At 36.7% G+C, this 24,163-nt stretch overlaps 1 protein-coding gene and 1 pseudogene across 1 annotated transcript; both read right to left on the reverse strand.

Moving 5' to 3' along the window:
* Positions 1–3,595: 3,595 nt before the first annotated feature.
* LOC142635337 (ADP,ATP carrier protein 1, mitochondrial-like) lies at positions 3,596–5,213 on the reverse strand. Its single transcript, XM_075809520.1, has 4 exons — positions 5,090–5,213; positions 4,746–5,017; positions 4,249–4,581; positions 3,596–3,916 (listed from the first exon to the last, which is right to left on the reverse strand). Exons 1-4 carry the CDS (start codon positions 5,211–5,213, stop codon positions 3,596–3,598), a joined length of 1,050 nt encoding a protein of 349 aa, XP_075665635.1.
* A 17,733-nt stretch (positions 5,214–22,946) lies between these two features.
* On the reverse strand, positions 22,947–23,790 carry LOC142635346 (class V chitinase-like; annotated as a pseudogene).
* Between the last annotated feature and the right edge of the window lie 373 nt (positions 23,791–24,163).

The following is a 24,163-nucleotide window of genomic DNA, read 5'->3' on the forward strand; positions in this document are numbered from 1 at the left end:
GAATAGATATATTTTATTTTATTTGAGAAAAATGCTACATCCATAACATTTTTAGAAAAAATTATAAATGATAAGTTTTTATTGGTTTTAAATTGAACCCACTACTGATATTACTTTTTAATCCTTCAAAAATACCTTACTAGATAAAATTTGTTACAAAATTATTGTGAAAATGTTGTGGACATAGCATTTCTTTTTGTTTTATTTTGTTTTGATCTATAAAGAACTGAGATCTTACGATTGTGAAAATATTGTGACAAGAAGAAGATGTTATAACATTTTCATAATACATTTATTTTTAGTTGTGATTGGTCTCAGACTCTTATTTTATTATTTTATTTTGACCTTTAAAAAATTGACACCTCAATAATTATGAAAATATTGTAAAAATTTGTTGCGTCAGTGTAATTGTATATGCACATATAATATTTAAAAGCACAAGCAAAACTAGCGTATTGTGAAAAAAAAAAAAAGAAGGGCCAGAACGTGCAAATTGTCAATAATTGTGAAAATATTGTAAGAATTTGTTAAGTCAGTGTATCTGTACATACACATATAAATATTTAAAAGAAAAGACAAAAACAACACAACCAAAATTGGATTACTGTGGCTTGTGGAAAAAAAAAAAAAAAAAACTAATGATCTATGTTGTGAAAGTGTTGTGAAAAATATTGTGGATGTAGCACTTCTTTTATCATAATAACTTCAGTTTTAGTTGTGGATGATTCTAGTATGACATTTTATTTTAACCTATAAGAAATTAACATATCAACAATTGCAAAAATATTGTGACAATTTATTGTGTTAACTAACAGCTTTATATATAATAATAATAATAATAATAATAATAATAATAATAATAATAAAAAAGAGTGGACAAGACGGTATTACCCCAAAAAAAAGCAGAAAAAAAATAGAGAAAAGAAAAGAAAAGAAAGTAGTGGGAAAAAAAAAACAAAACAAAAGCAACAACAGTGCAGAGGTTGAAACCAAATGTGTACAATGCAGAGCACTGTAGCTACAATGCTCATTGAACAAACCAAATTGGCACAATAGCAACCGTTCAAAACTTCGAAAAAAAAAAAAAAAGGACTCAATAAACCAAATGTGTACTGTAGGGACATTGGTGCTTTTTATATAGCAAATAGATAAGAGGTAAATTCAAAACATAGCCCTCCCAACTAATTAATAGGCTTCCACTTGTAAGCTTTCGTGGCTGATTCAATGTCCAACCTCCCTTTGTTGGGTTATTAGTGATGTACACATAGATTGTCTTGTTATTTTTTTTTTTCTTTCTTTTTAATAAAATTTAGCTACAAAATTGATTATAACCTTAAACTAAAATTTTGCTCAATAAAATAATAATTACTATATATTTTTAAAATATAACCGTTAAATTTCATGTTTTTTACTTTCTCAGTACACATGTTAAATTTTATGTCAATTGAATATTATTTACTATATTTTCTATAAGCTTATATTTTATGCATAATTTTTAACTACAAAAATTTGCAATTTAAACAATTTATTGATGACATGACTATTGATCTTTAATTTTTTAGAAATTTTGCAAGTATGGAGTTTAGAAGAAGAAGATGTAATCTAATATTAGTGAATTTGTCAAAATTCATCTCCAATAAAAAGATATTATGTAAGATTATAACTAATTTTATAGCTAAACTGTCTTTTTTTTTTTAGTTTCTCTCGTTTTTTTTTTTAGGATTTTTTGTTTGGAGATGAGAGAGACACAAAAGTGAGCAAAAATACATTTTTGCCCTCATTTGTAACAGAGATGGGTTATAGAAACCTAATGGTGCAAACCTTAGGAAGGTAAAGTGACACTTTTCAAACCACGGGTAGGCAACGTGAATTTAGACCAAACCACAGGTGAGTTTAGTGTAATTACCCTTAAAAAGAAAAAAGTTTAAGAAAAATTTTATTTAACTGGACTTTTGAAGGAATGTAACTTACAACATTGATAATGAGATTATTATATAACAATTTCAAAATAAAAAATTTTGCAGAAGAAAATTGTAAGATATTTAATATTTGCGTATGTGTGTGTGTGTGTTTTTTTTTTGTTAGTCAATATATAAACTTCTATTTTTACTAGATTTTGTATAATCTAAGTTTCTTAATAATTACTATCAAAAAAATTCTTGGAACCACCACTGCCAATGGGTCATGGCCCATGGGGTGGTGGCTTGGTCGTGGTGGCGTGGGTTGTGGTAGGCATGGGTTTTATGGGGTGGGCGCGGGTTGGGGGATGTGTGGGTTTGGCGTGGTTCAGAATTTTTGTTGTGTTATGGTGTTTGTGGATGTGTGAGTTTTAGCTGTGATGTTGGTTGTGTGGGTCGGAATGTGATTGTGTGAGTTTGATGTTGGCCGTGTGGGTTGGAATGTGGCTGTGTAAGTTTGAATTTTTCAATTTATTTCGATTTTTTCTTCGTATCCCAAATTGGGTGTAACAAAATGACTGAATCCTTTTCCTGTCTATTCAGGCTTGGTTCCGTGAGTTCAATTGTATGTTTACCATTCAGCTTAATCCAAAGCACAATATCTAATGCTTGAATTGATAGGCTTTCTGTCTTCTTTTGCTTCTTTTGACCCAAAGCACAATACCATTCAGCTTGATCCAAAGAAGCTTTATAGCAATAAAAGTTCTCTAATGATCTGTGTATTAATTAATCGTCGAAGTGTGGAACCAGTCCTAACTCTCCAAAGCAGAGCCATATGCAATGGCAGATTCTCACACCATTAAGAAATCATTGCAATTTTCAATATCACATTTCTGTCAACACCAATCAAGAAGAAACTTTCAAAATTGATAAATTTAGGTAGTGCTAGAACACTTGCAGGCAAAATTATTCCTCACAGAGGTTGTGAACCACTTCAAGTTGCCAAATGTAATAAAATCCTGCACCCAGTGACCCAAGTGAAGTTTAAAACTAGTAAACTAGTCTTAAAGTTCAATATACTTCTTTCAAGACTCATTCTGCACTGAGTTTAAATGTGCAAATCAGTGAAAGAGCACCCATCAAAAATAAAATCCCACACATTTTAGTTAATAACAAATAATATTGCTATAGGGGGAATGCACATGCTAAAAGTTTCTCAGGGGAGCATCAATTCTCATTCACAAACTCAGATGCAAGTACTCAAAAGATGTAACAGATTATTGACTAAGAAAAATATTTCGATATGAAAGACAATGTATTAGACGATCTAATGCTATAAAGCCTCCAATGGATGTATTGATTTCAAGTGGTGGTAATTTGAGTATCCAATTTTTAGAAGTCAGCACAATACAAACTCATTTGTTTACTACGGGGAAGAGGTTAAGCCCAGACTCATAAACCTAAGTACTGTTGTTTTACTCCCTATAATATTATATTACAGAAGACCTTTCTCAGACTGTCAACTGAAACTCTAATTGTAAATCGTTGTTCCCCTCAGAAGAGAAATTTCTGCGTGGGCCTCCACCACCGTTGCCCCTAGTCCTTCTTACCATATGTCCATTTAATGGCGAGAGTTGATGCAGATTGACCACCACCAGCCGATCCATTCCTCTTTGCAGACACCATCAGCAGCAGAATTAGACTTCTTTGTGGACAAATAATCCTGCACTCTTGTGACAAAAACAGTAAAAATAGCAGCTAAAATTAATGTTTCGAGGATGCAATATGCATGCACCTCCACCCTTATAAAGGGACTTAACACCCTCATTCCTGATAATCTCTGCAAATGCATGCATTGAACTCTGATACTTAACTTCTCCAGAGGTCATCATCATCCTCCTACTTGCAGTGTCCAATGGGTAAGTTGCCATCTTTTGACAAACTGCAACTCCCACTGCCATTACTGATGAAGCCAAGAAGTCTTCCCGCAATAACAGCAAGTGTAATTCAACATAATTCTGTATAATGAATGGATTGCTATTTCACACTTATCAGCAATAGCAAAACCTTTAAAAAAAAATCTCTGAATCACATGAAATGAAGATGCCACTTAGACAATTAAAATTAAAAATATTGGGAAAGCCAAATGTAACCAAAAGCAAAAGAGAGAGCGAAAGGAATTTGTCAAGAAACACTTGGAAAAAATAAATCAAGGGTGACCTTGTTTGTAAAAAAGCAATGCATGCTGGGTATAGGGGTTATGAATGTCATCAAGGAAATAACCCCAATGACACTAAATTCTCATGTTTGCACTGACCTGCGACCGGAGCCTGAGTAACATGAGGATAACGTGTATGCCAAAGTGGACCCCATTACTTAATAAGCTTTTACAACATGAGATAGCAAATCCACGGTACAGTCCAGCAATGCCATCTGCTCTTATAGTTTTTTTGTAGACATCAATCAAACCTTCGAATTGCCTTTCTTCAATCTTATTGCTTGTCTTGATATCATTGGCTAGGCGAGTCCGGGCATAATGCAGGGGATAAATAACAAAATGAGATGCTAAATTAGCAAAAATTCCTCCTCCCAAGCCTCCGAGTAACCATTTCCAGTAGCCATCTTTGTCTTTCTTGAAATTGGTTAAAGTCAGAAAATAGTTGTTAAGGCCAAAGCTTATTACCTGTTGTACATATAAATACTGTGGATTTAATATACAAGATTAAGATGAGACAAAGAAGAAATAAACAACAAAAACATCTACAAATTTCTAATTATCAAAATCAAGTTTAAGAAGCACAGTTAATGGACAATAAGTTATAAAAGAAAAGATTGCTGAAAATTTACTCTAAAGGAAACGTCGCTGATGACAATAGGGATGTAGCCTCTCCAAAGGGATATGAAGCCTTCATTACTGATTGTTCTGGCGAAGCAGTTCACAATTCCTTTATAAGGCTTAGGTAGTCTACCTGACTTGATCATCTCATCTTGGCACTGGATTAGGAGTTTCACTCTCCCTATTGGAGCAGTTAGCACCCCAAAAAGAACACGAAATGATACCAAAAATATATGAGATGGATAAGCAGACTTATGCTTTTCCAGTGGAGCTCTTACAAATACTGGTAGCAGAGGTGAAGCAAGTTAGGAGGCAGAGCTAGCAGTTTTGTGCAATATGTCGATCGCATATCCACCAGCACTGGGAATGTTTTGTAAGCTTGAAGTCCAAGCTTGATGGTTAGGAGAGTGCCTGATGGATAGGTAAGGTTGCACTCTTATCTTCTGGATTACAAATGGAAGTTGTGGCCCATCTGCCATTTTCGCAACTCAATTTGGCAACCTGCAAGAACATTAACAAATCAGACAATAAGGGAAGCAAAATAAGGAAAAAGGATAACTCTTAAAATATTAAAAAAAATTCACAAAGCTAATGAAAGCATAAATGACATGCTTATTGTTAGAAATACTGAGTTCAATAGTATTGTATTTCACACTGAAAGAATATACATGAGTGCCTTTATATAGGAGGCATATGAGTGCAATACAAGTAAATATGAGTGTAGTACAAGTAAGAGTGATATACAAGTAAGAGTGCTTTACAAGTAAACTAGTTGGGCCTAAAGCCCACAACATTATACATATTAACAGCCCCCCTCAAACTCAAGGTGGATGTGAGACCAACTTGAGGTTGTCAACCAAAGTACGAAGGCGTCCCGTAGGATGTGACTTGGTGAAGATATCTGCAAGTTGATCTGTAGAGGAGACTGATATTAGCTTGAGAGCACCATGGACAAGATGATAACAGATAAAATGACAATCGATCTCGATGTGTTTAGTCCATTCATGGAAGACATCATTGTAAGCAATATGAATGGCACTCTTGTTGTCACAATAAACAAGATAATAATGGATAAAATGACAATCGATCTCGATGTGTTTAGTCCGTTCATGGAAGACATCATTGTGAGCAATATGAATGGCACTCCTGTTGTCACAATAAAGAGGAGTAGCAGAGGATGTAGACACACCTAAGTCTTTGTCGTAGCCAAAGAAGCTTAGATGTGGTATTAGCAAGGGCACGATATCCTGCTTCAGTACTGGAACAGGCCACATGAGTTTGTTTCTTGCTTAGCCAAGAAATCAGAGAAGAACCAAGAAGAAAGCAATAACCAGTGGTGGACCTGCGATCAGTGGGATCTCCTGCCCAATCAGCATCAGAAAATGTACGTAGAACAAGAGGAGACTGAGCAGAGTAGAAAAGACCATGGAAGAGAGTGCCCTTTAGGTACCGAAGAATGCGCAGAACAGTAGCATAGTGAGTCGATCGTGGAGCAGACAGATATTGGCTCACCTGGTAAACAGCATAGGAAATGTCTGGACGAGTAACAGTGAGATAAACTAGGCCGCCAACTAAGCGTTTGTAAAGAGAGGAATTAGACAATGGTTTCCCCCCTGAGGGAGTCAAATGCGCATTAAGCTCAACTGGAGTGTCAACAGTCTTGCTATCAATGAGTCCAGCTCTAGACAAGAGTTCAAAGGCATACTTGGCTTGTGTAATGTAAAGTCTATCTGTAGAATGAGTGATTTCAAGACCCAAGAAGTAGCTGAGATGTCCAAGATCTTTCATCTCAAACTGCTGACTGAGAAAATCCTTAAGTTCTTGAATGCCACTAGGGTCATCACCAGTTATGATCATATCATCCACATACAGGAGAAGTAAAATAGTGCCTTTGTCAGTACGACGAAGAAATAAGGCAGAATCATAATGACTGGCCATGTAACCCAAGCGAGAAATGGTAAAGCTGAATTTGGCAAACCAAGCTCGTGGAGCTTGTTTAAGGCCATAAAGTGCACGTCGAATGTGACAAACCTTGTTTGATTCAATAGAGAGGTCAGGAGGAGGTTGCATATAAACTCCTTCACTTAAATTCCCATTAAGGAATGCATTTTTGACATCCATCTGGAAAAGATCCCATTTACTGGCAACAGCTAAGAGGGCACGAACAGATGAGATACGAGCAACCGGAGCAAAGGTTTCTTCATAATCAATCCCATACTCCTGTGTAAAACATTTTGCAACAAGACGAGCTTTGTAGCGCTCAATGGACCCATCAAAGCGAGTCTTAATCTTGTAGATCCACTTACAACCAACCACAGATTTCCCAAGGGGGAGAGTGACCAAGTCCCAAGTATGGTTTTTAGATAATGCATCAAGTTCCTCTTTCATTGCAATCTGCCATAAAGGGTCAGTGGAAGCCTCACGATAGGTGTGAGGCTCTTGCAGTGTAGCAAGGGCAGTGTAACAATGATAGTCAAGTAAATGTGCAGGAATGGACCTTACCCGAGTTGAGTGACGAGGTGAAATGTGATCTTCAGGCGGAGCAGGAGTAGAGGACCCAAGATCAGGGTTGGGTAGCTCGTCTTCAACCTGTTCATCTTCCACCTGTTCATTAAAAGGGGAACTAGGAAAGGGATCAAGGATATCTGGTGGTTGGATAGAGAAGTCAATAGGAGAATCAGGAGCAGCTACAGGAGGATTAGGATCAGCTATAGGAGGGTCAGGAGCAGCTACAGAAGGAATATGTGTATCATCTGGAAATAGATCTAAGACAGAAGAGGAAGATAGAGAAGCACGGAAATGAGAGAGCTCGACAAAGAGGCGATGTTCCCAAAAGACAACATTGCGGGAGATACGAATACGATGAGAAATAGGATCATAACACCGATACCCCTTTTGAGTTTCGCCATAGCCAAGAAAACAACAAAGTCTTGACCTAGGCTCAAGTTTGTTATGCTCATGTGGTTGAAGAAGAACGAAACAAGCAGAGCCGAATGAGCGAAGGTGGTGATAGTCTGGAGGTAACCCAAAGAGACACTCATATGGAGTTTGATTTTGGATGATAGGACTGGGAATGCGATTAATAGCATGAACAGCATGAAGAGCAGCTTCGCCCCAAAAAGGAGCAGGAACTTTGGCAGAGAGAAGAAGAGCACGAACAGTGTCAAGAATATGACGAAGTTTTCGTTCGGCTCTACCATTTTGTTGAGAGGTACCTGGACAAGTTAGTTGATGAACAGTGCCATAGGAATGCAAAACAGCTTGGAAAGCATATTGAGTGTACTCAAGAGCATTATCAGATCGAAAAATTTTGATAAGTTTAGAAAATTGAGTTTCAACCATTTTTGCAAAATTAAAATACACTTGCAATAATTCATAACGATGTTTCATATTAAAGATCCAGCTATAGCGAGAGTAATCATCAACAAAGACAACAAAATATCGAGATCCACCAATACTAGAGATAGAGGAAGGTCCCCAAACATCAAAATGAATAAGGTCAAAGATATCAGTGGATATAGATTCACTAGAATTGAAAGGCAAAGCTGGTTGTTTTCCTAACTGACATGAAACACAATCAAAATTTTCTATAGACACTGAACCTAACAAACCTCTAGAAGCTAATTGTTGTACACGGGAAGAAGATGTGTGACCAAGTCGAGCATGCCAAAGTGCAAGGGAAGGAATAGAAGAAACTGCAGCAGCTGCGGCAATAGAAACAGGAGCAACAAGTGGAAGACAAAGGTTATCCACGGGAAACATACGCCCAACTCTGGGACCGGTCCCTAGCTCCTGTCCCGTCCTTGGATCCTGCACAACACACCCAGAATAATCAAATATAATTCGATAACCCAACTCAGCTAATTGTCCCACAGAAAACAAATTGTAAGAAAGGTCAGGAACATTAAAGACCCTAGGAATAGAGAGGTTGGAGGTTGAAACGGAACCTATATTATGACCAAACATTGTGGAACCATTTGCTGTACGAATAGTAAGAGGGTGTGGTGTAGGTTGAAGTTCAGAAAATAAGGACGAGTGAGGTGTCATGTGATTGCAACAAGCAGAATCCATAAGCCAAGAGGAAGGAGACATACCAGATAAAGCTGAGAGAGAAGAGGAATAAGATGCATTACCAACCATACGAATGACATTGGCGATGATGTTTTTAAGGTCATCTATGGACATGGTGAAAGTGCGACCTGAAGACTGAGACTGTGCAGAGACAGAAGCCATTGGTTGGACACTCTCAGTGGTAGCAATAGTGGCAGCAGAAATTGAAACAACTGATTTATTGCGCTGATAGCAAGTCTCAATATTATGGCCAAAATGTTTGCAAAAAATGCAAAAACGTTTGCTGGATTGTCGGCGACGATTGTTGCAAAAGGAAGAAGACCTGTCCTTATTCTTCATTTAGAAGCAAAATATGCAAAAATAGATTGCAAAAATGAAATCTACGTGAAAAACTGGGTAAGGAGCACCTAGACTACAAAAAAAAAAGTCAACCCTGGAGAAAAGTCAACGGTCAAAGTCAACCTTTAAGTCAAAGTCAATGTGGGTCAACGATGACGTGGCGGGTGATGTTTGGAAGAGGCAGTGTAGAAAGAGGCAGTGGTCTTTGCAGTGTAAAACTCCTCAACGATGATTGCTACAGGTCCAAAACCCAAGAATGATGTTTGGAAGACGTCGAAGGTTCAATGGCGAAAGGCTGCAGCAGTTGTTGTGACGGCGGAAGCGATATTGAGAATGGAGTAACACCAATAAAAGACAAGACTGCTAAAAAAAAAGGTGAGAGCAATGGCTCTGATACCATGTTAGAAATACTGAATTCAATAGTATTGTATTTCACACGAAAAGAATATACATGAGTGCCTTTATATAGGAGGCATATGAGTGCAGTACAAGTAAATTAGTTGGGCCTAAAGCCCACAACATTATACATGTTAACAGCCCCCCTCAAACTCAAGGTGGATGTGAGACGAACTTGAGGTTGTCAACCAAAGTACGAAGGCGTCCCATAGGATGTGACTTGGTGAAGATATCTGCAAGTTGATTTGTAGAGGAGACTGATATTAGCTTGAGAGCACCATGGACAAGATGATAACTGATAAAATGACAATCGATCTCGATGTGTTTAGTCCGTTCATGGAAGACATCATTGTGAGCAATATGAATGGCACTCTTGTTGTCACAATAAGCAGAGGATGTAGACACACTGAAAAGGTCAGAGCAGTGGCTCTGATACCATGTTAGAAATACTGAATTCAATAGTATTGTATTTCACACTGAAAGAATATACATGAGTACCTTTATATAGGAGGCATATGAGTGCAGTACAAGTAAATATGAGTGTAGTACAAGTAAGAGTGCTATACAAGTAAGAGTGCTTTACAAGTAAACTAGTTGGGCCTAAAGCCCACAACATTATACATGTTAACACTTATAATCATGCAGATATGGGTGTAATTCTCTAGTATGCTAAAGACATTTCAATGCTTTTTATAGCTTGAGACACCCTATTATGCAGTGCGTGTTGGACTCCCTAATTCCCAGACCCAAACATTGGAAACATGAATATACCAAGCAGAAGTTACATGTATCACATCTACCTACAACACAACACAACTAGCCACCGGAAGTTACAGATTACATTGAAATTCAAGCACAAGTACTATATGCAAAAATTCAATTTCCAGCTCCAGAAAGAGGGCTGGTAAAGCAAACCCAACTAAGCTTACAAGTTCTGTAGGCATAAAATCAAAACTAGACATAAATGAAGGGTCTGGAATAGAAGCCACAATGCATTTGTTTCTCTCAACAAAAGAAAACAAGAAATAAAATATCAATACATCAGGTTCAGTAGCATATCCATTTCACATATATGAGAAAACTCCTTAAAGATTCAATAATAATATTCAGAAAGAAAAGTTTCCATAGAAGCCAAAACTGAGTCCACTTTCTGGGTCTTATTTTCCAGATTGAGATTGCACATAAATTTTTAGATACTCATAAAAATAATGCTTGCATTATGAATTGGAGGAGATATTCAAATGGGGAAACAAAGCAGAGACTTAAGATTTGCCTAACTATTTCTAAGACAACATTTAGTCATGTACACATTAAAATAACCAGACTACTACACTAGAAATACTTTTTCCATACCAAAAAAAAAATCATATCAGTGTGGTCATACATTGGCACACTCTTTGGATATCTGTTTGGGGTGGCCATTTCACTATTTGCTTACATTGACCAAAAACTTGTGAACAAAATCAGTTCCATCAGGCATCAAATTCTTTTGTGTTGAGGATATAACATCTTAGGGAGACTGCTTCACCTAAAAGCTTACGTTTATGGTTTTAGCCCCAGCTATATGAATAATATGATATTAATACCTCTACTCCCATCTTCCTTTTCCCTTAACCTTAAATTTTCTCTAATGACCTGTTTGGATGGAGTAGAGTAGTGTTGCCTAAAAATAAACTAATTTTGTGTTAAATCTACTTTGCTCTACTCTCTCTTCCTCTCCCTTAATCCAAACGGACCATACATCATCTTAATCTTATTTAATAATTTGTTCACCTCTACATATTAGATTTATTAAATAAATAAAAAGGAAAAAAAATCACAAAAAGAGGACTTTCATATTAAATTGAATTACAAATATGAGAGGGAGGAAATAATTATAAGTTAAAAATAAAATAAAATAAAATAAAAAAACCAAGTCAAAAATGCTTAACAATATGAGAGTGATTTCAAGGAACCAGATAGAGCAAAAACCACATCAAAACATATTGAGACCTTCAGCTAAGCAAGGAGTGAACTAGTTAAATTTCATTCATTCAAAAATCCATTTTCTCTCATTTCAAAAACCAAAAAGTGCCTAGAACCATAGAGGAAAATTAGCATGAAAATAAGAATTTTGGGTCTCCCAAGTTATAAACACCATTGTGATTAAGAGAGAGAGAGATACTCAGTGCATAACAAGCAAGACTAGCTGTCTAGCTCAGGCTGCTCTGCTCTGCTGTGAATAACTGAATATCCAAGTCTGGTGAGAAATGCATGTAGCGCATGAGTCATCCATCACATGTAGGGGAGTGGAGGCCTAATATAACCGATGCACGAGAGTGGGTCAGGGTCTCAGCTCACATGTCATTCTAGTCTAGGAAAATTGATTAATACAAAACGCGTCTAAACGAAGGAATATGGTAATATTGAGAGACAAATGCAAGGGAGTTGTGAGACAAGTGCAAGCAGAAATCAATATTCGATATATATACTATGAGATTAAATTTTGTAACGATGTGGTATAAAACTCATGTTTTACACCTTTAATTCTAATATCCCACGTCATCTTATCACATATTTAGGAATAAGTACAACCACATCCAATTAATTCTAACACTCATATATAAATTCAACCAAATTGGAAGTTTATTTAGTGCACGTTTGGATTCCGTGCGTCTGCGTTTTTGTATGTGTCTCGTGCACTATCCATGAGACCCGTAAATACTTTTTTCAACAAAAATAACTTTAAAACTAGGTCTCACGACATTATTCACACATTTAAAAATTATTTTGCTACAGTAGTTTCAGTTTTCAGCAGTAAGCGGTATCCAAACAGATCTTTAGATATTATTGAGTATGGTAAGATGTATTAAATTTTAAATAAAATGATAATGTGACAATCTCATATTAGATGGTATAAAACATGGGTTTTACACTCCATCCTTACCAAAAAATTCAGACTCATAAATTATATTTTTATATATAAAAGTAGAGACCTCATCTGGAAGAGTATAAGATTTTGCCATGTGCTTCATTCCTTAAAAGTTTTTTATTTTTATTTAGGCTTATATTTCAACAAAGTTTGCATTTATATCAAAGTAAAATATTAATTCATTGAATTAACCAATTGAGTAAATATACTAATCATATATAGTTGTACATTAATATTTATATTAAAGAAATTTATATGATTATATTTCTAAAAAAATTATATAAGAAAATATTTTTATTTAAAATAGTAATAGTAATAATAATAATATTAATAAATTTAAAATATGACTTTCTTCTGTATGCAACGTAAAATGTTAGGAGAAAAAAATTTCACAATTATTGACACAACTTATCACATGACAAGATGTGGCAAAGGTCAAATAATAGGTTCAAACTTCCACCACTCATAACTCACATATAGCAAATTATAATTAAAGTTGTTAAGGACCTATATGATTTAGCATTTCAAACTCACATTTTTATATTTTAAATAATATTATACATACTTTCACATATTTTTTTCACCTACTTTAAAAAACTACAAAAATTTCAACATTGCTCAAATGGCGCAGAGGAGTAAGTAAAGGTCGTACAAAATGGACAATGATGGTGATGGCCAGAACAGAGTGAAGGGATTCAAATTCAACCCAACAAAACAGAAATCTTTTTAGTATTTTAGTGAAAGACTTTCTCTCTGTCTCTCTCTCTCTCTCTCTCTTCTCTGTTGAATTGTTCTCTCTCTTCTGTGTATTTTGTCTTTAGCTTTTTTCTTCCCAACAGAACAGGAAAGCCTTTTCTTTTTTAAATTACTTTGATTGATGGATGGGTATTATATTATATTATATTATAATACACCTCTCTATATCTCTCTCTCTTTCTCTTAAACGCTTTTTCAGCGTTTCTTTTTGGGTAAACTCTCTCTCTATCTTTCGTTCTCTGGTCTCTATACGGAAGTAAGACAGTGTAAGACCCTTTTGGTTTGATAAATATACATCTCATGTCCACAACAACTTGATAGACCCTTAACCCTTACTTAAAAAAACAAAAATACTAAATACTTGTAATAGTGCTTTGTAAGTTGAATTTACTTTCTCAATCTATTAAATAAGAGAAATGATATTTTCATAATATTTTTACAATATTTTTATAATAAATTTTAAGTGGTAGGTTGTTACTGGTTGTTATTGGTAGGACAAAAAATTAATCATAGTGTTGATTCAAATTTGAACTAATAACAACTAATCACCTATAATCTGTTGTGAAAATATTGTAAAAATGTTGTGGACATAGCATCTCTCATTAAATAATAGTCGACCAAAATCAATGGTTCCTCCCTCCAATGATTCTATCATAAGTATGCTTTTCATTTAGAAATTATATGGTGATAAGAAGGTCATTAAAATTTATAAATATTACTAATAATTCCAAATAATGACTCATTTTTCAACAACAAAAAAATAATAATAGTAATGATTCCTTAATTTTTATTTTATTTATTTCTTAATATTTCCGGATTTGAAAAGAATTACATATGTAAAAATGTCATGGTCAACAATGGAACATTCTGCTAACTTTTTATTTCTTAATTAAAAGGTTATTAATATACAGATAAATTGTACTGTTCCTCCTAAACTATAAGTACATGGAATATGTAATGTCTCCATTTAATTTAAAATTTACTAATTCCTCAATTATCTTTTTGTAATAAGTGATTTATCCTTGAGGTTACTATTTTTGTTAAATTAACATAAACAAATGAAATTTTCAAAAATGTGTCTAAAGACTCACAAAAATGACCTTAATGCCCTCCAATAACAAAAAAAATTGGGCAAAATTTCAAAACTGACCATCTAAGTTTTAACTTTTGTCATTTCAGTCTTTTAAATTTCAGTTTTGTTATTTCAATCTTATAAGTTTCAAATTTTGGCAATTAAGTCATCCGTTACCCTTCCGTTAGTTGTTGCCGTTTACTAACCAAAACAACGTCGTTTTGGGCAATTTTTTATTTCATAATTCAAAGAAAATGTATTATTGTTATTACCAAAAAAAAGTAAAAGAGGAAACAACATCATTCCTCGCTGAAAACAAAACACAAAACCCAACCCCACCCCACCGATACCCTGTCTCACTGATTTCTTATAAGAAAACAATTAAGGGGCTGAGGGAGAAAGAAAGAGGTAGAAAGGGAGAGGAAGATGGCAAGGCAAGGTATCATAGCTTAGGTCTGATTGATTCTCTTGAATGAAAGACCATAGCTTGGTGTTACAACTCAGAATACTCCTCAATTTCAAAGATAGCTTAAATTCACGGTGAAAGATTCTTGGACTCCTCATCTAGCAAGACTTCTTTGAACAAGGATTGCTTGGTGAGTTCTATAACTTCATAAACATGTAGTTGCCTTCATCATTATCTGTGTAGCATATCCTAAAGTTATAATCTAGAGTTCGACAATTAGAAGTATGACGCATGTGAAATATCACATGAATCTGGCACCTTCTATACTTGAGCACAGGAATTTACTACTCGTCAAAAGGCTTTTAAACTAAATACTAAACTACAATAGCTATCTAACAGAAGAGAATGACCCTTTCCCTTTGTTGATCTCTCACTCTTTCACTTGCCCTCTCTTTCTTTCTCCCTCAACCCCTTAATTGCGTTTTCTTAGAAATTGGCAAGCCAGGGTATCAGTGGGATGGAGTTGGGTTTTATTTTTTATTTTTTTCAACAGGGAACGACGTTGTTCTACTTATTTCTTTCTTTCTTCTTCTTCTTTTTTTTTTTTTTTTTTTTTTTGTAATAACAGTTTTACATTTTCTTTTAATTACGAAATTAAAAAAAAAATGATGTCGCTTTGGTTAGTAAATCGCAACAACTAACGGAAGGGTAATGGAGAACATAATTGACAAAATTTGAAACTTAGAAGACTGAAATGATAAAATTGAAATTTAGAAAATTGAAATGACAAAAGTTAAAACTTATAAGGTCAATTTTGGATTTTTACCAACAAATTTTATGTACAATGATGACCTTAATATATTTAAATAAACAATAAAAAGATTACACGCCACAATTAATGGTCCTTCAAATTGTATGTCATGTTGCTTGTTATTTGAGAGTGTTAAGATTATTAACATGTATGTTTAGACACATTTTGATAGGGAAAAAAAAAAGATGTTTCCTTTAATGTAAATTGTTCATTACAAAGACATAAGGAAAGATATTACTATTTTTTAAACTAAAGGAAACCTTAAAACTGACACGGGCTTTTATTAGTGTACACACACACACACATGTGTGTGTGTGTGTGTGTCTTTACCATAATTAGGGTAATATAAAAAAATAAAACTACAAGTTAATCCAATCAAAAATATGCAAATTGTCTTTAACCTAAAGATAGTGATTGGTTGGGGTGATTTGTGGGAGGAGAAAATAGGAGGGATTTGTGTGTTTGATTGAGGGAGGGGAATGATTTTTGTGGGGCTCAAGGATTTGATGGGAAATTACCTATCTGTCATCTCCTCCCTCCTTTTTCGTTGCTTTGTTGCTTTATTTTCTTTTTCTTTTTCTTTTTATTTTTTTCCTTTTTTAAACTTTTAATGTTTAGGCTTTTTACAAAAAAAAATTTAATACTATAAAATATTTATTAAAAAAATTATATACTAAGGGCATAAGAGTAAATTTTTACAATCTACATTTTCTATCTTTTTATTTTTTTTTTAAATAAAAGAGTTCTCCATTTTTTACGTTATTTTACCCACAATCAAACATGCATAAAATTTAAAAAAAAAAAAAAAAAAAAAAACTGTATCTTTTCTATTCTTCCATTTTTCCATTCCCAATCAAACCAAGCCTTACTATGAATTTAATTACGATGATGCATCAAATTAAGTCCAACAAGCCCAATAAATTCAAAGACAAAGCAAAAAAGATTTTGATTGAAACCCTATTTCATTTCTCCTTTATAACACGATCAAGACTCCTCGAAAGACTTATTAGCAGACTTTCCATTTCCACCTTCCACGAAAAATGTTACAACAAAGTAATATTTACGGAAGATAGTACCTAACAAACCTAGGGAGGAATAGGATCTTTTCACGTAAAAGAAAATTTTCTAAACACGAATATATTTTATACTCTCTATTTGTAATTGTGTCATTTCAGGGTTTTGATTAAATAAAATCTAAAGGTGTATCATGTGATGTGGTACTATATGCATTGTTAAATCGAGAAGATGAAATCTTAACAGTAAAATACTCTCTATATTTTAAATAAAAAGGATTTCCAATTTCTAAATGCATGATCATACTGGCATAACATATGTTCATAATTACTAACTTGATTTAGAGAGAGTCCAATGCAAGACACTAGGCACAATAAATACTTGGAGCTTCCTACTGTCATTGGAAGAGCTAAGTCAGAAGTGTTTGCTGAAGTGAAGGAAAGGGTGGGGAAGAAGCTTGCCGGGTGGAATGAGAAAATGCTCTCCATTGGAGGAAAGGAGATTTTGATAAAAGTTGTAGCTCAAGCAGTTCCCACTTATACTATGAGTTATTTTTTACTCTCAAAAGGGCTTTGTGAGGAAATTGAAGGAATGATAAGAAAGTTTTGGTGGGGGCAGAGGCAGCAAGAATCAAAAATTGCATGGGTGAGCTGGGGAAAAAATGTGTAAATCAAAACTTAGAGGTGGCATGGGCTTTCGTAACTTCCAAGCTTTCAACTTGGCTATGCTTGCAAAGTAAGGGTGGAGACTCCTCTCAAACCCGGACTCCCTTTGTGCCAAAGTCTACAAAGCAAAATACTACTCAAATGGGGATGTCTTGAATGCAAAGCTTGGCTCAAACCCGTTATACGCATGGAGGAGTATTTATAAAGCCCTTGAGGTGATTTGGAGGGGAACCCGGTGGAGAGTTGGAAATGGAAAGCGGATTCATATATGGGAGGACAAGTGGCTTCCCACACCAACAACTTATAAGGAACAACTAGAGACTTGGAGGTTTTGGTTGTGACAGCATGGACAATTTGGTACAACAGGAACCAGTGGGTGCATGAGGCAGAAAAACGAAAGGCTTGTTAGATATGGGATTTTACCTCGGGCCTCTTGCAAGACTATAAAGAAGCAGCCAAGTTTTTCCAACTTGGCCCCTCTTCATGCGAGATAAGCTGGAGAAAGCCTCCTATGGGGGTGTATAAGATAAATGTGGATGGGGCAATTTCAGAGAAAGGAAGAAAATCTAGTATTGGAGTAATTATAAGAGATTATAAGGGAGAAGTGGTGGCTGGACTATGTAAGCTGCTCCCTAGAAAGTTTAATGTGTCGGAAACTGAAGCCTTGGCAGTAGAAGCTGGTGTCCTGCTTGCTAAGGAGTTGGGCCTCCAACAAGTCATCTTGGAATTAGACTCCCTCATAGTGGTTCAGGAAATTTCATCCAAGGATGTCAATAGAGAAACAGGTCATATTATTCAAGGAATCCTGTGCATTCTTGAATGCTTTAGCAGTTGGCAAATCAGACATGTAAAGAGGGAATTCAATAAGGTTGCACACGAGCTTGCCCACTATGCTATTTGTAATGAAGCTAGCCAAGTCTGGGAAGGTGTCTCCCCTTCAGTAGTGCGTCTTCTAATCCACCAGGAAAGGCTATTATGATGTAGCTTTTGTTGTATTTCAGTTCTTTGTTTTTAATGGATGTTGTTTTCAAAAAAAAAAAAAATTGTCATCAAGGCCAACTCGCCATGCAAATTGCAAAGTAACCAAGCAATCCCTTACCCTTAGCATACAGGACCTTGGCCAGAATACTTTTAACATCGTCGTAACCAACCCAAATTTTCCCATTGTTGCAATAAGCTGAGGCAAACGTGTAGTTGAACGTTCTAATGGCACCGCCTTGACCTATGATCCTGTTCCTGATATGCGTATAACCTAATGCTCCATTTGCCGTTATATCAGGATCATTAGCTGTGTTAACATGTATAATGTTGTGGGCTTTAGGCCCAACTAGTTTACTTGTATAGCACTCTTACTTGTACTACACTCATATTTACTTGTACTGCACTCATATGCCTCCTATATAAAGGCACTCATGTATATTCTTTCAGTGAGAAATACAATACTATTGAATTCAGTATTTCTAACATGGTATCAGAGCCACTGCTCTGACCTTTTCTTAGCAGTCTTGTCTTTATTGGTGTAACTCCATTCTTAATATTACTTCCGCTGTCACAACAACTGCCATAGCCTTCGCCGTTGAACCTTCGAGTCTTCCAGACATCGTCCTCAGGTTCCGGACCTGTAGCAGCCGCCGTTGAGGAGTTCGAACACTACAAAGACCACTGCCTTTTCCAGCACCACCGTGAATATTGCTCCGATAAATTTTCCGAAGGTACCACGAAGATCGTCTTGCTCCGATCTACCTGTTCGTGAAAACCTCACACTAATCGGAGCCTCCACTCGCCCTCACGCGCCGCCCAAAGTTTCTGCACTGAAAGTCACGCGCCCACGCGCCTCCACGCGCCGAACCAAGCCGCCACGCGCCGAACCGACTGCTCACGCGCCTCCACGCGCCAGACTGCTGCTGCTTACGTCAGCCCTAAGCCACGTCATCCTGCCACATCATCTTGACGTCATCTTCCAACTCGCTGCTGACATCACCCGCTCGTTGACCGTTGACTTTTTTGCAGTCCAGGTTTTCCTTACTCAGTTTTTCGTGTAGATTCATTTTTGCAATCCATTTTTGCATATTTTGCTTCTAAATGAAGCATAAGGACAGGTCTTCTTCCTTTTGCAACAATCGTCGCCGACAATCCAGCAAATGTTTTTGCAATTTTTGCAAACGTTTTGGTCATAATATTGAGACTTGCTTTCAGTGCAATAAATCAGCTGTTTCAATTTCTGCTGCCACTATTGCTAACATTGAGAGTTTCCAACCAATGGCTCCCGTCTCTGCGCAGTCTAAGTCTTCAGGTCGCACTTTCACCATGACTACAGATGACCTTAAAAACATCATCGCCAATGTCATTCGTATGGTTGGTAATGCATCTTATTCCTCTTCTCTCTTAGCTTTATCTGGTATGTCTCCTTCCTCTTGGCTTATGGATTCTGCTTGTTGCAAAAACATGACACCTCACTCGTCCTTATTTTCTGAACTTAAACCTGCACCACACCCTCTTACTATTCGCACAGCAAATGGTTCCACAATGTCTAGTCATAATATAGGTTCCGTTTCAACCTCTAACCTCTCCGTTTCTGGGGTCTTTAATATTCCTGACCTTTCTTACAATTTGTTTTCTATGGGACAATTAGCTGAGTTGGGTTATCGAATTATATTTGATTATTCTGGGTGTATTGTGCAGGATCCAAGGACGAGACAGGAGCTAGGGACCGGTCCCAGAGTTGGGCGTATGTTTCCCATGGACAACCTTCGTCTTCCACTTGTTGCTCATGTTTCTATTGCCGCAGCTACTGCAGTTTCTTCTATTCCTTCTCTTGCTCTTTGGCATGCTCGACTTGGTCACGCATCTTCTTCCCGTGTACAACAATTGGCTTCTAGAGGTTTGTTAGGTTTAGTGTCTACAGAAAATTTTGATTGTGTTTCATGTCAGTTAGGAAAACAACCAGCTTTGCCTTTCAATTGTAGTGAATCTATATCCACTGATATCTTTGACCTTATTCATTCTGATATTTGGGGACCTTCCTCTATCTCTAGTATTGGTGGATCTCGATATTTTGTTGTCTTTGTTGATGATTACTCTCGCTATAGCTGGATCTTTAATATGAAACATCGTTCTGAATTATTGCAAGTGTATTCTAATTTTGCAAAAATGGTTGAAACTCAATTTTCTAAACGTATCAAAATTTTTCGATCTGATAATGCTCTTGAGTACACTCAATATGCTTTCCAATCTGTTTTGCATTCCTATGGCACTGTTCATCAACTAATTTGTCCAAGTACCTCTCAACAAAATGGTAGAGCCGAACGAAAACTTCGTTACATTCTTGACATTGTTCATGCTCTTTTTCTCTCTACCAAAGTTCCTACTCCTTTTTGGGGTGAAGCTCCTCTTCATGCTGTTCATACTATTAATTGCATTTTCAGTCCTGTCATCCAAAATCAAACTCCATATGAGTGCCTTTTTGGGTCACCTCCAGATTATCACTACCTGCGCTCATTTGATTCTGCTTGTTTCATTCTTCTTCAGCCACATGAGCATAACAAATTTGAGCCTAAGTTAAGACTTTGTTATTCTCTTAGCTATGGCGAAACTCAAAAGGGGTATCGGTGTTATGATCCTATTTCTCATCGTCTTCGTATCTCCCGCAATGTTGTCTTTTGGGAACATCGCCTCTTTGTCGAGCTCTCTCACTTTCGTACTTCTCTATCTTCTTCTTTTGTCTTAGATCTATTTTTAGATGAGACACATATTCCTTCTGTAGCTACTCCTGACCCTCCTATAGCTGATCCTGATCCTCCTGTAGTTGCTCCTGATTCTCCTATTGACTTCTCTGCCCAACCACTAGAAATCCTTGATCCCTTTTCTAGTTCCCCCTTTAATGAACAGGTGGAAGATGAACAAGTCAAAGACGAGCTACCCAACCCTGATCTTGGTTCCCCTGCTCCTGCTCCGCCTGAAGATCATGCACAAGACATTCCACCTCGTCACTCAACTCGGGTAAGGTCCATTCCTGCACATTTACTTGACTATCATTGTTACACTGCCCTTGCTACACTGCACGAGCCTCACACCTATCGTGAGGCTTCCACTGACCCTTTATGGCAAATTGCAATGAAAGAGGAACTTGATGCATTATCTAAAAACCATACTTGGGACTTGGTCACTCTCCCCCCTGGGAAATCTATGGTTGGTTGTAAATGGATCTACAAGATTAAGACTCGCTCTGATGGTTCCATTGAGCGCTACAAAGCTCGTCTTGTTGCAAAAGGTTTTACACAGGAGTATGGGATTGATTATGAAGAGACCTTTACTCCGGTTGCTCGTATCTCTTCTGTTCGTGCCCTCTTAGCTGTTGCTGCTGCCAGTAAATGGGATCTTTTCCAGATGGATGTCAAAAATGCATTCCTTAATGGGGATTTAAGTGAAGAAGTTTATATGCAACCTCCTCCTAGTCTCTCTGTTGAATCAAACAAGGTTTGTCACCTTCAACGTGCACTTTATGGCCTTAAACAAGCTCCACGTGCTTGGTTTGCCAAATTCAGCTTTACCATCTCTCGTTTGGGTTACATGGCCAGTCATTATGATTCTGCCTTATTTCTTCGTCGCACTGACAAAGGCACTATTTTACTTCTCTTGTATGTGGATGATATGATCATAACTGGTGATGACCTTAATGGCATTCAAGAACTCATGGATTTTCTCAGTCAGCAATTTGAGATGAAAGATCTTGGACATCTCAGCTACTTCTTGGGTCTTGAAATCACTCATTCTACAGATGGACTTTACATTACTCAAGCCAAGTATGCCTCTGAACTCTTATCTAGAGCTGGACTCACTAATAGCAAGACTGTTGACACTCCAGTCGAGCTTAATGCGCATCTGACTCCCTCAGGGGGGAAACCATTGTCTAATCCCTCTCTTTACAGACGCTTAGTTGGCAGCCTAGTTTATTTTACTGTTAGTCGTCTAGACATTTCCTATGCTGTTTACCAGGTGAGCCAGTATTTGTCTGCTCCACGATCGACTCACTATGCTGCTGTTCTGCGCATTCTTCGGTACCTAAAGGGCACTCTCTTCCATGGTCTTTTCTACTCTACTTAGTCTCCTCTTGTTCTCCGTGTATTTTCTGATGCTGATTGGGCAAGAGATCCCACTGATCGCAGGTCCACCACTGGTTATTGCTTTCTTCTTGGTTCTTCTCTAATTTCTTGGCGAAGCAAGAAACAAACTCATGTGGCCCGTTCTAGTACTGAAGCAGAATATCGTGCCCTTGCTGATACCACATCTGAGCTTCTTTGGCTACGATGGCTTCTCAAAGACTTAGATGTGTCTACATCCTCTGCTACTCCTCTTTATTGTGACAACAAGAGTGCCATTCATATTGCTCACAATGATGTCTTCCATGAACGGACTAAACACATCGAGATCGATTGTCATTTTATCCGTTATCATCTTGTCCATGGTGCTCTCAAGCTAATCTCAGTCTCCTCTACAGATCAACTTGCAGATATCTTCACCAAGTCACATCCTAAAGGACGCCTTCGTACTTTGGTTGACAACCTCAAGTTGGTCTCACATCCACCTTAAGTTTAAGGGGGGCTATTAACATGTATAATGTTGTGGGCTTTAGGCCCAACTAGTTTACTTGTATAGCACTCTTACTTGTACTGCACTCATATTTACTTGTACTGCACTCATATGCCTCCTATATAAAGGCACTCATATATATTCTTTCAATGAGAAATACAATACTATTGAATTCAGTATTTCTAACAAGCTGGTGCCAAAAATCCATGGTTATTAGCATCTTTAAGCTTCCATGGATAGTTATAGTATGGCAAACCAAATACAATTTTTCTGGCCGGAAAACCAGCCTGAATCCAAGAACTAATCCCAGAATCACCACTAACCTCACTGAATGGATTGTATAATGCAGCTGGCGCTTCGATCAAATTTGGTTTCCAAGTTGGTGCACTGAAATCAAAAGCCATTACATTGATCCAATCCAAGTTTTTTTCCATAGCCTCAGCCGGATAACTCAATGATCGAAATACTGATGAGTAATAAACCGCCGCAGTTAGAAGCAACTGTGGCTTGTTAGGGTTCTTGGACTCTTTTTCCACGGCTTCTCGCCACTCCTTGAAGAGTAAACCAAGGTTGGTCATGTCTGTAGTTGTGGATGGGAATTCCCAGTCTAAGTCAAGGCCATGGAAGTTAAAAGACCTGCCTATTGTTATTGAAGAATCAATTAATATTTTTCGGGTACTGGCATTGCTAGCCATTGAAGAGAAGGCTGAATCATTAGCGATTCCTCCAGCTATGGATAGAAGGGTCTTAAGTGAAGGGTTTTTTTGGCTGTAAGGTTTGTGTGAAAACTGAGAACTGGGCTGTTTTTGAGTTAGATATGTTGAGTTGGAAGGTGTTGGGATCAACAAATGCTTGGGTACACAAGAGGTGGGTGTAAAAGGTGGAGTCGATGTCAGAGAGTGGATATGCACTGTCAAAAAACCAATGCGAAGATTTAACGACCTTCTTCCCATCATCTGAGAAGCAGACCTGTAAAAGGAAAAAAAAAAGGATGGAAGTGAATAATGAAATGGTTTTCAAAGCCATTGAAGGGATGAGTTTCTGTGTTCTTATTTCAATATGAGACTATAGCTTGATCCACGACTATATTTATGCAATTTGCTTGTAAGGTATTGTGATTTTTTTTTTTCCTTTGTCTGAGTTGTAAGATATTGGGTTTAAATAAAGTTAGAGATTGAGACTGTTGAGCAACTGATCTTTCGGAAAGAATCTCTGCAAGAGTGCAATTCTATGACCATATATTAAAATGTGAGGAGAAAATAAAACAACCTCAGGTAATTAACAAGACTACATTTTTTGTATTTCTTCTCTGATTTGTTAACAAGATATGTGCGGTTTGACCATAATGCCTATGTCTATGTATGGCTCTACCTAATGTTTTCAGCGTGGAGATCATATC

The sequence above is a fragment of the Castanea sativa genome, chromosome 1 (genome assembly GCF_040712315.1).
Source record: "Castanea sativa cultivar Marrone di Chiusa Pesio chromosome 1, ASM4071231v1".
Taxonomy (NCBI): domain Eukaryota; kingdom Viridiplantae; phylum Streptophyta; class Magnoliopsida; order Fagales; family Fagaceae; genus Castanea; species Castanea sativa.